Source organism: Zingiber officinale, chromosome 8B (genome assembly GCF_018446385.1).
Source record: "Zingiber officinale cultivar Zhangliang chromosome 8B, Zo_v1.1, whole genome shotgun sequence".
Lineage (NCBI taxonomy): Eukaryota > Viridiplantae > Streptophyta > Magnoliopsida > Zingiberales > Zingiberaceae > Zingiber > Zingiber officinale.
In genome coordinates, this window is record NC_056001.1 from 11,198,960 (window position 1) to 11,213,129 (window position 14,170).

A 14,170-nucleotide genomic window follows, 5' to 3' on the forward strand; every position below is an offset into this window, starting at 1 on the left:
TTTCGGGGGCTTTTCTGTTTGATTATTTTGACATGTTAGTTGTGCAAGCTTTAAAATAGGATGGGCATCTATAATTCAAAGTAGGAGACATGGTAGAAAATAATTTTAAAATTACGTAACGTGATACGGTGAATAGGAAGAAGGGATCAATAAGTTTATCTAGGCGACAATCAAAGTCCGTATGAGATCAAAAGTTGGCCTAGTAGCATCTCATACTCTTGATCGGCCTTGTCGATCGAAGAGGTTATATGTAAATCCTGCAGTAGGCATGGACTGGACTCACTCAGAGCTCAATATCTCCTTGCCTGATTGACCCTAGCTACCAATCGGATAGATTCTTTGTAAACCCTGCACCAAGTACAGACCGAACTCACTTAGAGCTCAATGCCCTCTCACCTGATCAGTCCCTGCGGATTAGATAGATTCTCTATAAACCCCGCATCCAACACAAATCAGACTCACTCAGAGCTCAATGCCCTCTCACCCGATTGACCCTGCCGATCGGATAGATTCTATGTGAACCTCACACCCAGTAGGAATCGATCTTGTTTTGGATTCAACTCTCGAGACCCCTCATTTCCCGATGACCTTACCAATCGGGCAGGCTCTCTGTGAGCCTTACCCTTGGTCCGAACCAGATTCATTGGGCAAGCTCTCTACGAGCCTTATCCTCGTTTCGAATCGGATTCGCTTGAGGCTCTATTCCCGCTTGCCTGATCGGCCTTGCCGATCAAACAGTCTCTCAATATCCCAATACTTTACTCCCTACCCAAGCCAGACTCACTCGAGACTCAGCTCCCGTCACCCCGATCGGCTCTACTGATCAGACAGGTCCCCCATGGATCCATTACCGACTTCAACCTGTTTTGTTCGATTCTCTGTTCCCACTCTCTCGATCAGTCTTATTGATTGGACAGGCTCCAAAAGAGTCAATAGACCGTCTATAAAATTTTATTTTCTTTAAGGATATCACTACAGCCAGTTAGGCCTTATATATAAATGGGCTCCATGAGGAGCCCATCTTCTAGATAGTAGCCCAAGAGGTATCCCGATGCAAAATCCAAGTTATTACTATTAATACAACACGTGAGTTTGTCTGAGGATCATATCTATGTACAAATACTTACATCATGTACATGCTAATGCGATTGATGGATGTGGTATAAGCATGACGATGAAATAGATTGATTGATTACAGGATAATATTATCTCATTAATACGTAGATTGTAAGAGACATTATAAAAGGGGATCTTTCTTTGTTGACATAGATATGTGCCGCACACACACATCTCTTGCTCTTTTTGCTTGCTTTACTTTGTGCCACTGTCATTATTTTAACTTGATTGTGACAGTAGTTACACCAAACACCTCTTGGTACACTTATTGATGATCCTTTTTGCTTCTCAAGAGTTCTTAGAGCATATAAAACTGTAAGTCACATAACCGACGGTCCATTGGAAATATTTTTAACATTATTGAAAGGAATATTTCCGTGTAGGAAATTTCCGTCTAAAATGGACGAGGGAATAGATTTTTCTCGATGATTCTAGGAGAAAATAGAACTAACATGTCACTTTTATCTTAAAGTTGTCCTCTCTTCTCCCATGTTAGTATGTTACACGTGTGACTGTATTGACAGTTAAACCGTAAATAATGGTTCACGGGTAGTCCTTTTCATCCTACTTTAAACTTATTACGGTTAGCTTTTGATTAATTTAATTGGTTAAAAATACTTTCAAACTTGACACATCTATTGTAATATAAAAGTATAGTATAAAAGTGATTATGCTCCTATACATCCGCATCGACCGTTTTTAGATTATATGAATGAATATAAATCATAGGATCAAACACGAAGTATATCTAATGTGTACTGTGTACGGAAGGAAGTTAGAGCAATTAGAGATTATTGTAAACTATAGGGAACAAAATATAATATTTTAAAGATGGAAGATGATATAAAAAGTTGGCAAAGTAGGGTGAATTGTAATGTCGAGAGAGATAATGCATCTTATCGATTTAGAAACCATAACTACAATTAAAAGGTAAAATCATAATATCGAAAGAGATAAAGTGTGATTGGTGGAGTCATGCAAATGCAAATGCAAATGCAAATGCCCCGCGAGCTCTGCTGTAAAGAACCACTCGTTCAGATTTCTCCTTTTCTACTGTTCGGCGACTACTCCGCGAGTCCCCTTTTCCTCGCTTGATCTGTTGCCCTGCTTGTGACCGAGGCTGAGACTGAGAGGAGAGATCAGAAAGGGAAATCGCTCGCGGGATACGATGGAGAGCTTCTTGAAGAACTTCGAGGTGGAGAGCAAGCACCCTTCGGCGGAGGCGCAGCGGCGGTGGCGGCGGGCCGTCGGCTTGGTGGTCAGGAACCCCCGCCGCAGGTTTCGTATGGTCCCAGATCTCGACACGCGATCCGAGGTCGAGGCCAAGAAGAAGAATATCCAGGTAAGTGCAACATCCCATGCTCCAGCAGAATGAACGCGTCCTCATTCTTTCGATTTGGTTGCTTTATTTCCTTTCCGATCAGGTGTTTCCCCCCTTTTTTGGATTTTGTTTTTCATCTGAATTTTTCTTTTCGTGGGTAGCAATTGTATTTATTTTTCAGAAATTTTAGTTGAAGCTTTTCCTTTTGTTTTTTTATCGATGAGTTTGACCAATTTGATCTTTGGTCTCCTTTTCTTTGATTTCTTTTGGATGCGAGATAGTTCTATTTTCTCTTCCTTTAGGGTTACAGTTAGCTTCCAGCCAATGATCAGTCGCAAATTGATCAACAAATCCATCCTATTTTTCGATTTGCCAGGCCTGAGGGCTTGTCTGCCCTTTTGCCATTCATCCCTAAGGCTTCAATGTAGGAATCCACTGAGCCCGGAAATTTCTGCGAAGCTTCTTGTGTGACCCCAAAAGTCAATAGCATAATTGGACCATTGGCACCATTGATATGACTGTGCTCTCTTTTCCCATTATGCAATTATGCTTCTCGTGTGATCCTGTCTGAAATGGTGGAGATGGTGCGCTAGGTAGATGACTCTTGTTGTTGACTGAGAGAAGACTCCGAGATGGAGAAGCGATGACACTTATCACTCCTTTCTGTACACCCCGCAGAGAGAATAAAGGGAAACATTAAAGCGAGAATCAGGGAGGGGGTCCTTGGCACAAGCACTTCGACGCTTGAGCCAATACAGTGGTCAAGCGAAAAGTGGAGAGAAAGATGAACAGTATATGTGTGCAAGTAAAGACGTGTAGTAAAATGTGTAAAAAACGTACATGGCCAACTGAGAGAAACCCTTTTTATACTGACCCTCAGAACCTTCGTAATAATGAGGCGTTAGAGAATGTCTGGTGTCAAAATATGTCGAATAACGAAATATGTATGACCACCATTCGAGGAAGGTTTCATTTCATGCATATGATCCATCTTTTGTAACCCCTGTATTAATGAGGCGGCTGAGAACGTTCGATGTTAGAATATGTCAAGTAACACCAGACAATGAAAGTTGTAGGACCTGTTGGATCAAGACACACGTGAGAGGGGGGGGGGGGAAACCGGTGGTTTAAAAAAAACTTATTTTTTGGGTTTTGAAATAAGTATACAGTGGAAAAAACTAAGCACCAAAGCAAAACCAAAAACTCGAACTCGATCAGTTTTATTTGATTCGGAGCTGCAACTCCTACTCGAAGACCCAGGTCCCGCGGACCTATCGATTAGTAATCCACTAATAATCTCTTCCGGAACCCGGAAGAGGGATTGAGTACAAAAGAATAGGAAAAATGTAACAAGCTACACTTTCCTTTATGCAACTATTAAGTACAATATTAAACATTCGTTACCCAACACCTTCGAAGATGATCAGATCAGGCACAGTGTTGGACGACTCCTCATCAGTAGTCGGGCGTAGTAGTGTCGTAGCAGAGCAGCAATACGAAGCCGGAGCAGTTGGAACGTCAAATGGACGTGTAGAAGCTTATAGAAGACTTGTGGCTCGAATGTTGCTTGACAGGGCTCATATATACTATGGAAGACACCTTCAACCTCCTCCGAGGCGCCTCCACAGGTAAATTTTATCCCCTATCTTCGATGATGATAAAATCTATAATTTTCAATTTTTATCCCCTGTAAGGCGCCTTCAAAGCTCTTCAAGGCGCATTCAAAGCTCTTCAAGGTGCCTTCAAAGCTGTTCAAGGCGCCTTCCAGCAAGCTCAAGACGCCTCCAAAAGCATGACAGGCGCCTCTAACTGCGGATTTGACACAACAATCTTCTGGAGGCTATATCTTTTGACTCCGAACTCGAAATCAAGGTCTGTTAATTGTCACGCGTGCAGAATTCGAAGGTCTACATTTGTCTCTACAACATAGAGTTTGAAAAATATATGCATAACAATTTATATAGATTTATGAATTAGATTCTGTTTTCCCGAGACCAGGATCTAGTCAAGGTCTCAATTTAGCTTTCCAATATGGATCTAAATTGGACCGATGCCTACTGCCCCTTCAAACGGGATGCGTTCTCACTGAGTCACTCTTTTCCAGCGACTTACCTTCACTTATCAAATGTTAAGTTACTTGCTTGGCGTCCAATCTGACCCACCAGCCTTCCACCAAATCGCACATCCGGACCTCCCTCAAATTGAACATCTCGACCTCCTGCTGGAATCGCACATCCAGACTTCAATCTATCGAGAATCGAATATCCCGACCTCCTTCCATAATCCTACATCTAGACTTCCTGCCTGGTGTCTGGTCCTTTTGACCCGTCAAGTTAGTCGACCCTGTGCACTTGGTAACAAGGTTAGATCGACAACACATCTAACTTTAATCTATTTGTCATTCATCAAAACTTAGGTTTGACCATTGGTGCCAAATGCACCAACAATCTTTTCCTTTTTGATGCAATGATAACCTGGGTTAAAGTTAGAAAAATAATGCAACAATAAAATAACAATATAAAAATGATTCAAGAGAAATGAATGATTTTTGAATTTATTCTCTTGAGAATTTTTAAGGTTAAGTTTTTTAGATTTTCTTAGTTTTTTTTTTCTTACAGAACCTCTACTCTCCTCCTTTGACATTCATAAAAAATTATGCATATAAGTATACCAAAAGGAAGTAAAATATGCAAACACTCCTAAGTAAATTTACCAAATACTAAAAGTAATTTGGTCAATTTTAGGGAGGAAAAGATAAATTGTTCAAGTAAAAATTATTGCTTGAAATTTCATGCCTATATTAGGGGGATTTTGAAATTAGAGATAACCTTTTTCTAAAGGAATTTGCAAAGTAAATTTGAAAGCCAATTTTTCAAAGCAACTTTTGAAAAGAGGTTTTCAAACAATTTTCAAAGAAATTAAGCAACATAGGTTTGGAAACATTTTCAAAATATTTTTTCAAAACAAGAATTGACAAAGTTGAAAAGCAAAAACGTTTTTCAAGTATAAATTTTGGCAAGTGTTTTGAAAAGTAATTTTTGAAAAATTTGGAAAATATTTTTCTTATGGGAATTGGATCAAAATAATTTTGAAAACAAAAAAAAACATTTTGCAAAGCATTTCTTAAGACAATTAAAAACATTAAACTTTGCAAAAATTTTACACACCGTTTTTTAAAATAAGTTGCAAAGTAAAATTTTTTTGAATTTTCGAAGCAAATTTTGTAAGGTAATTTTCGAAGTTATAAAGTAATTTTCAAGGTGATAAAATACTTTTCAACAGATTTTTCAAAATGTTGTTGCAACACATTTTCTACCAAAGAAGGTTTTAAAGTATTTTTCGAAATACTTTTCTTTTCAGTTTTTAAAACAAACATTTGAAAAAGTATAAGAGTATTTTTCAAAGCAAGTTTTAAACGTGCAACTTTCAAAAGTAAATTTTTAAAAGCAAATTTTGAAATATTTATTCAAAAATTTTCAAGTAAGTTTTAAAATATTTTTTATTTAAACTATCCGTTTGCAAAAAGTAACAAGAAGAGAAATTTTTTTGAAATAAGACATTTTGAAAGTAATTTTCAAATATCCTCCCCTGAATTTAATATTATTTAAAAAAAATATTAAATAAAACAGTAAAAACAGACATACATACTATTTTAAATTAATTAACTTTTCTAGGATTATCTGAGTTTATCAGAATGAGTTTCTAGCTAACCCATTACTCTCCCTCTTAATGTATGCATTATCTAAGACATGTCCATAGATTTATATCTAATCTTTAGTGAGAAAATATTTTTAAAGGATTTTTTAAATAATTTTCAAATGAATTTTTAAAATATTTTTAAAGAAAAATAATTTTCAAAAGATTTTTTAAAGGATTTTAAAAATATTTTTAAAGGAAGTTTTAAAAATAATTTTTAAAAGAGTTTTTAAAATGTTTTTAAAGGAATTTTTAAAAAGAATTTAAAAGGATTTTAAAATAATTTTTAAAATATTTTTAACGGATGTTTAAAATAATTTTTAAAATATTTTTAGGATGTTTCAAATAATTTTTTAAGGATTTTTATAATAATTTTTAGAATGTTTTTTAATGGATTTTTAAAATAATTTTAAAAATATTTTTAAATGATGTTTAAAATTTTTTAAGGGATTTTTAAAATAATTTTAAAAGATGTTTAAAAGAATTTTAACGTAATATGTTAATTAACTTTACGTTTAATTCTATTTAAATTTTAAGTTTTAATGTAATTTTTAATGTTTAATTAACTTAAATTTAAAGTTTAAGTGGATTAATATTTAGGGTTTAATTTTAAATTTTAAGTTTAACTTTAAAGTTTAAGTTTATTTTATTTTTAATTTAATTTAATTTTAATTCATCTCATCCGATATATATTTTTAATCAAGGGAATCCTATAATTTTGTAAGATAAGTTAAGTTGAATTTCAGAGTTTAGTTTAACTTGTGTTAGATTCAAGTTTAATTCTAAGTTAATCAAGTAGGCATTCTTTGAATAAATGTTTAGGCTGTGGTGAGTCACACGGACATCATTAGAGTAACCACGTACTTCGAGATTTTTCAAATAGTCTTGCCCAAAAAACGTAATACAAAACTTTAGTCTAATTAGGTAGGATTAGTAAAGGGTAACTTTAGGTAGTTACACTAAGTCAAATGCATCAGGTAAGCCATATGTTCCTAAACATGCACATAGATAGAGCTTTCCTAATCTATTATCATCCCAAACTTCTCCAATACTATTTGTCAAGTTAATTTTTGTCCCTAATTATTCTAGTCCTAATTACCCTTAATGGGTAAGGTATTATTTTGGAGATGCCAACTAGTTTGGTGCCTCCTCTGAATTATATATTCTTGGTTTTATTAAGTTTAATTAATATTTTAAGTTTAATTAATATTTTATTTTTAATTTAATTTTTAAATTTACTTTTAATTTTTAATATAAGTTTAATTCTTTAATTTTGAATTAATTAAGTTGGTTAAATTATCTTTCTTTAAAAGATTTTCTTTAATATTTAACTTTTTAGTAATTTTTAATTGTGAATTTTTTAAATTGGTTAAGTTATCTTTGTTTAAAAGATTATTTAAATTTTTATTAATTTTTAATTTCGAATTAATTAAATTGGTTGTGTTTAAGATTTTGTCTTTAGGGTTTAACTTTTTATTATTTTTAATTTTGAATTGTTATGATTTAGTTTTGATTTTATCAAATTAGTTTTATCTATAGATTTATCTTTAAGATTTAAATTCCTATTTATTAAATTATTTTTATTTTGGATAGAAATTCTTAGGTTGATATTATCTAGATTATCAAATGTTTTATTAAGAAATTTATTAATTTTATCTAGATATATATTGACTTCGTCATTTTTATCATTAGGGATGTCATTCCTATCCCTGCCCGGTTCTCATTTTTTCGGGTTCGGGGATTCCGTGAACCCGAACCCACCGGGATCAAATCCCCATCCCCGCCCTCATCTCCGCCTCATTCCCAAATTTAATTTATATTATTATTATTATTATTTAATAATATTATTAATAATAATAATATTAATATTAATATTAATATTATCATTAATAATATTTTCAAAAATTTTAATATTAATATTAACACTATTATTAATACTTTTTTTAAAAAAAATCATATTATTATTTATTAATATTAATAATAATAATATTTGGGGCGGGTTCGGCGATGGGGATAGTATTCCCATACCCGCCCCATCCCCGAAAAATCGGGGATCCCCATTTCGGGTTTTCCCTGCGGGGAAAATTGTCAAATGATAAATTATCATTTGAATTTTTAGATCTATTTAAGTTTGAATTATTATTTAAATTTTTATTATTTTTTAAACTTTTAAGATTTTATTAATTAATTTATTTAAATTCAAATTGTGAATTAATTAAATTGTTTGAATTGATTTGGTCAATGTTCTGTTTGACCAAGTCAAGGTTGATGCCAATTTGATCAAGGTCTTGATTGACTTGATCAAAACCTAAATTATTTATTAGTTCTGATTTTTAATCAAATTTGAATTATGCAGATATAGATTATCATATACCATATTAGGGGTAATTTCATTATTAACCAGTGTTCGAAATATCGCCCTAGGCGGTCGCCTAGGCGCTGTGCGGCGGCAAACCGCGCCGGAGTGGCGGCAAACCGCGCCGAAAACCAGCCAGGCGGGTGACCTAGGCGGCAGGGCCCCCTAGGCGGTCCTTGGTGGCCCTCACTGGGCTTCGACGACCCTTGCAGGCTTAGGCGGGTTCGGCGGGCCTCGATATTTTTGGCATATTTTTAGGCTTTTAATACTAAATCCTAATTTGCACAAGGTTCTTCAACTTCTCTCATCGCCGGCTCTTCGTCTTCTCTCATCGCGGCTTCAGCTTCGTCGCTTCCGGTAAGTTTTTATTTTTGTTTCTCTTAATTTGTTTTGTTTCTGTTATTTTTTTTTGTTTCTCCTCATGATTCGTCATCGCCGCAACTCTCCAACGGCGCCAAACGTGTCGCGGGGTGTCCAACGTCGCTTGAAGCGTCGCCGGACGCGTCCGGCGTGTCTGGCGAAGTCCGGCGTTGCTTCCAGGGCGCTGGTAGCGTCGCGATGCTTCTGGCGGCACCGGAAGCTTTCCAATATGCTACGGGCGCCGCCGGAAGCAACGCCGGACTTCACCGGACGCGCCAGAGACGCTTCCGGCGGCGCCGGATGCCTCCCGCGAGGCGTCCGCACCATCGTCGCAAATTTTCCCCTTTTTTACTGTGCATAATATTTTTTTTTTAATTTAATAAAATAAAATAATTTCTAACTGAGATAATTTCAATAATAGGTTCATAAAGCCTAATTAAATTATCCTAATTATATATAGTTAAAATTTAAATTTTTTAAATTTTATAATAAATATTATTAATTTATAAAAAACAAATTAAAATATATAAATAATATTTTTAAAATTAAATTTTTTAATAAATATTATTAATTTAGATAACAGATTTAAAAATTATATTTAAAATTTAAAAATTTCTAATAAATATTATCATTTATCAGATTTAAAAATATAAAAATTATATTTAAAATTTAAAAAATCTATTTATATAAATCAGATTTTTAAATTTTATATATTATTAATTTATATTAATCAGATTTATAAATATTAAAATTATATTAAAATTTAAACAATTCTAATAAATATTATTAATTTATATTAACAGATTTATAAATATTAAAATTTTAAAAATTCCAATAAATATTATTAATTTACATAAATCAGTTTTAAAAATATAAAAATAAAATTAAAATTTAAAATATATATTTTTTAATAAATATCTAATAAATTTTATTAATTAGATTAAGATATATAAAAAAAAATCAGACTTGTTAATGTTATATTTTGTATCGTATGGTATAATTTAATTTTATTATTATATTATGTTGTTATATATAATTTTTTTAGGTTATTTGTTCTTATAATGGCAAGCAATCTATCTTCGACAGCGTCTGTCACTCAACCCGAATCCGGGATTCTTAGAAGAAAGTCAAATGACATCGGATGGGAGTTTGAGATATTGATTGATCCTAAGAACCTCGACAAAATTAAATGCAAGTTATGTGGAAAAACAATGTCAGGGGAGTGTATAGGATCAAGGAGCACATTGGAAATATACCTGGAAATGTATCTGGTTATCGAAAAGCATCTCAAGAAGACAAAAATAAGTGCAAACAGGCTATTTTAGAAGGGAGAAACAGAAAGAAGAACAAAATAATGGAAGAACAAAGTTGTAGAGCAGAGGTGACTATTTCTCTAGACGAAGAAGGTCTTGAAATTGAAGGGATGGATGGAATTAAAAAACCTCTTCCACTTGGCCCCATGGATAGATATGCATCAGTAATTGCTCTAAAAAATATAAGTTCAAGTGGGAGTAAAGTGTTTCGCCAAAAAAATATAAATTAAGCTCTTTTCAAAGAGAGAACTCAACAAGTTCAATAATATGTTGGGAGATGGGTTTATCAAAATGGAATCTTATTCTATGCTGTTGATAATGATGTGGCTTCAAGCAACTAATGGAGACAGTGGGTCAATTTGGACCAGGATTCAAGCCTCCAACTCAATATCAACTTAGGGAGCCACTGTTGAAAGCCGAAGTCGAAAGAACAAAACAATTATTGAAGAAACATGAAGAAGAATGGGCAAAGAATGGGTGGTCGATTATGATAGATGCATGGAGTGATAGAAAAAGAAGAAACATCTTAAATTTGTGTGTTAATTGCAAGGAGGGTACTACATTTTTAGAGTCTAAGGAGTCTTCAAACGAGACGCACACAGCTGAACTTATTTTTGAGTATGTTGACAAGTGTGTTGAACAAGTACGAGCTCAGAATATTGTTCAGATTATAACAGACAATGCCACCAATAATATGGTTGCAGCTAAATTAATGAGAGAAAAACGACCTAGGATTTTTTGGAGTTCATGTGCAACTCACATGGTTAATCTCATACTTGAAAGTATTGGTAAACTTCCACGATATAAAAAGGTTATTGAGCAAGCCAAGTCTTTTACCATTTTCATCTATGCTCACCATAAGACTTTGTCATTGATAAGAAGTTTCACGAAGAAGAGAGATATAGTCCGACCAAGACTTACCAAGTTTACATCAAATTTCTTCACATTGCAAAGTTTGATTGAAGGGGAGCCTTGGCGCAACGGTAAAGTTATTGCCATGTGACCAAAAGGTCACGGGTTCGAATCCTGGAAACAACCTCTTGCAAAAAACAGGGTAAGACTGCGTACAATGGATCCTTCCCCGGAACCCCGCATGGCGGGAGCTTCGTGCATTGGGTTGTTTTTTTTTTTCCAAAGTTTGATTGAAAAGACAGCTAGTTTAAGGGTCATGTTTACAAGTGATATGTGGGAGAAATGTAAATGGTCAAAAACAAACAAAGGAAATTGGCTTATTCTACAGTGATGAGCATGAGTTTTTGGAATAGTGTGAGACTTTGTTTGAAAATATTTGCTCCTTTGGTAAGTGTTCTTCGATTAGTAAATGGAGATAGAAAGTCATCGATGGGGTTTCTATATGGGGAGCTTCTTCAAGCTAAAGAAGATATCAAAGTGGCTCTGAACAACGTGGAATCAAATTATCAGCCTATCATAGTTATTATTGAGTCAAAAATGAAAAATAGACTTGATACACCATTGCATACCACTGTCTTTTTGTTGAATCCTTATTTTTACTATAAAGATAGTTCTATTGCTTTTTATGAGGAGGTTACGGCGGGGATTTTTGAATGCATGGAAATTTTGCATGCCAATGAGTTAGATCTAAAAGATACAATTATTAACAAGGAATTTGCAAAATATAGAGATAAGACTGAGTTATTTGGAAAAACATTGGCAGCAAAAGCATGTGGAAAAAATGATGATACATTTGATCCATGTGCATGGTGGAGTACTTACGGTGCTTACACACCCAACTTGCTAAGGGTGGCATTGAGGATACTTTCATTAACTACAAGTTCATCTGGGTGTGAAAGAAATTAGAGTACATTTAAAAGAGTAAGTTTTAAACTTTCAGTCTTTAATTAAATTAGCTATAATTTTTAACATTTATATTCATATACTAACTATAATATTTGCTTTTTTTTTTTTTTTAGATTCATACAAAGAAAAGAAATAAGTTGGATGTCAATAGGTTGAACAATCTAGTATTTGTCCAATTTAATGCTAGATTGTTGAACAAACAAAAAAGAGAAAAATAAAGGAATGTCCATGTCCTTCTTGCAAAAGATGCTTTAAATGCACAAGGTTGGATTGTGGATGGTGGGGAAGATGATGAAGTTGAACTAGGTTTCGGGCTCACTTGGCAAATGGTTGATGAAGCAAGTGGAGCAGATGAAAATTTACAACCCCGAAGAAGCTCTAGAGTGAGAGAACTTTATGAAAATGATTTTGCATCCGAAGAAGAAGAGGAGGATCACATTAATGATATTGAGTTTGTGTTAGATGAAGAACAAGTTATTGAAAATTATGGAGAAAAAGAAGTAGAATAAATATGAGTCTATGAGATATTATTAGTTGTGTAATTTTAAACTCATTTTGTTAATACATGATATATGTTATTCAACAATTATATTTTGCTTAGTGGTTCACAATGATGTAATCTTGATTTGAACTCTTGCTACTATTTTGATATTTTCTAATGTTTTTCACCATTAAAGTTGTTTTAGCTTATAGCAAGGTTTTAAAATTCGAGTTGGATATATATTCTACTGTTTACTACATAATCTATGATGACTTACTGCATGTTCTACTGTTCAACTGTTTCTTTTGCTCGTATTTACTTAGTCTATTATATTTCCTTTGCACAAAATTGTTAGTTTTCTTTTCTAATTTTTTATTTTTTGGTATTGGAAAGTATGCATTTATGCATACATAGTTAGATCTCCATTACTATGAAATTGTTTAATACAACATTCAGATTTGCATATGACATTGTCCACAGTCCACATAAAACATGGGATACCGATGAATCCGCCTAGGGACGCCTAGGCGCTAGGCGCTGGTCTACCGCCCGACTAGCGCCTAGCGAATTTTAGAACCTTGTTATTAACTAAATTATCATGCAAATTTTTTAAATTATTACTGACAGGGGTATTTTGATAAATAGTACTAACCTCAAGTGCAACCCCTAATCCCGTAGGCTTTTTTGTTGGTTCAGACTCGTGTTTGGATTTAACTTTGACTTGATCTGTAATTTTGATAGATCCTCATGAAGCTTGGTTAGGTGAGTCCAAAACTTGTAGGCATCTTGGTGTTCTTCAATTCTGCATGTAATTTCGTTAGGTAATAAACTTAAATTAAACTTATTAGCTTTGTGTTTGCTTCTGTGTCTTAGGTGAATCGCCTTAGTTACGAAGCATTCCATCTGATGCTTCTATACTCTATAGTAGTCCATTTCCTATGGCGATGGTTCGTTAACATTTCACTCGAGCGTCTCTTTGTGTTCCATTTTTCTTGCACAATACAGTTAAAAAGAAATGCCAATATTAGGTCTTGAGGTAAGTAGTGTGGGAGGAGAGATAAAAATAAGGCTCGAGTGGTGTTGTACCAAGTTCGAGTAAAAATCGAACGAGAAAGAATTATCTGAAGAGGTAAACTTTACCAATTCAAATAAGGTACAAAAAACTGAAATATGAAAAGAAATAAAACAATTCCCCCGGCTTGATTGGTGGTTTCACCAATTTAGAGCAGAACCTTGCTCTGATACCACTTGTTGGATTGAGACGCAAAGGCGGGGGTTGAATCACGTGGTTTAAAAAATTTACTTTTTCGGTTTTGAAATAAGTACACAGCGGAAAAAACTAAACACAAAAGTAAAACAGAAAACTCGAACTCGGTTGTTTTTACTTGGTTCGAAGTATTCGGCGGCTCCTACTCTAAAACTCAGGTCTCGCGGATCTATTGATGGGTAATCCATTAATAACATTTTCGATAACCGTCGGAAGAGGGAATCAAGTATAAAAAGAATACGAAAAGTGTAACAAGTTACACTTTCCTTTATGCAACAATTAAGTACAATATTAAACGTTTGTTACCCAACACCTTCGAAGATGATCGGATCAGGCTTGGTGTTGAACGACTCCTCAGCAGTAGTTGAGCACAGTAGTGTTGTAACAAAGCAGTAGCACGAAGCCGGAGCAGTCAGAACGACAAACGGACTCGTAGAAGCTT

General features: G+C 34.0%; 1 protein-coding gene across 4 annotated transcripts in view; it reads left to right on the forward strand.

The window, feature by feature from the left end:
• The first annotated feature begins 2,062 nt into the window (after window positions 1-2,062).
• Window positions 2,063-14,170, forward strand: part of LOC122015420 (probable calcium-transporting ATPase 8, plasma membrane-type) — a 33,938-nt gene continuing 21,830 nt past the window's right edge. For 2 of the 4 annotated variants that reach the window (XR_006120887.1, XM_042572292.1), the window contains exon 1: window positions 2,065-2,458. Coding sequence is in view for 2 of the 4 variants with exons in the window: in XM_042572292.1 (XP_042428226.1) it covers window positions 2,285-2,458 (174 nt within the window). In the remaining 2 variants the exon portion in view is untranslated. Of the gene's footprint in view, window positions 2,459-14,170 lie in introns of all 4 variants that reach the window. The other 2 variants (XM_042572293.1, XR_006120888.1) reach the window with 2 other exon arrangements.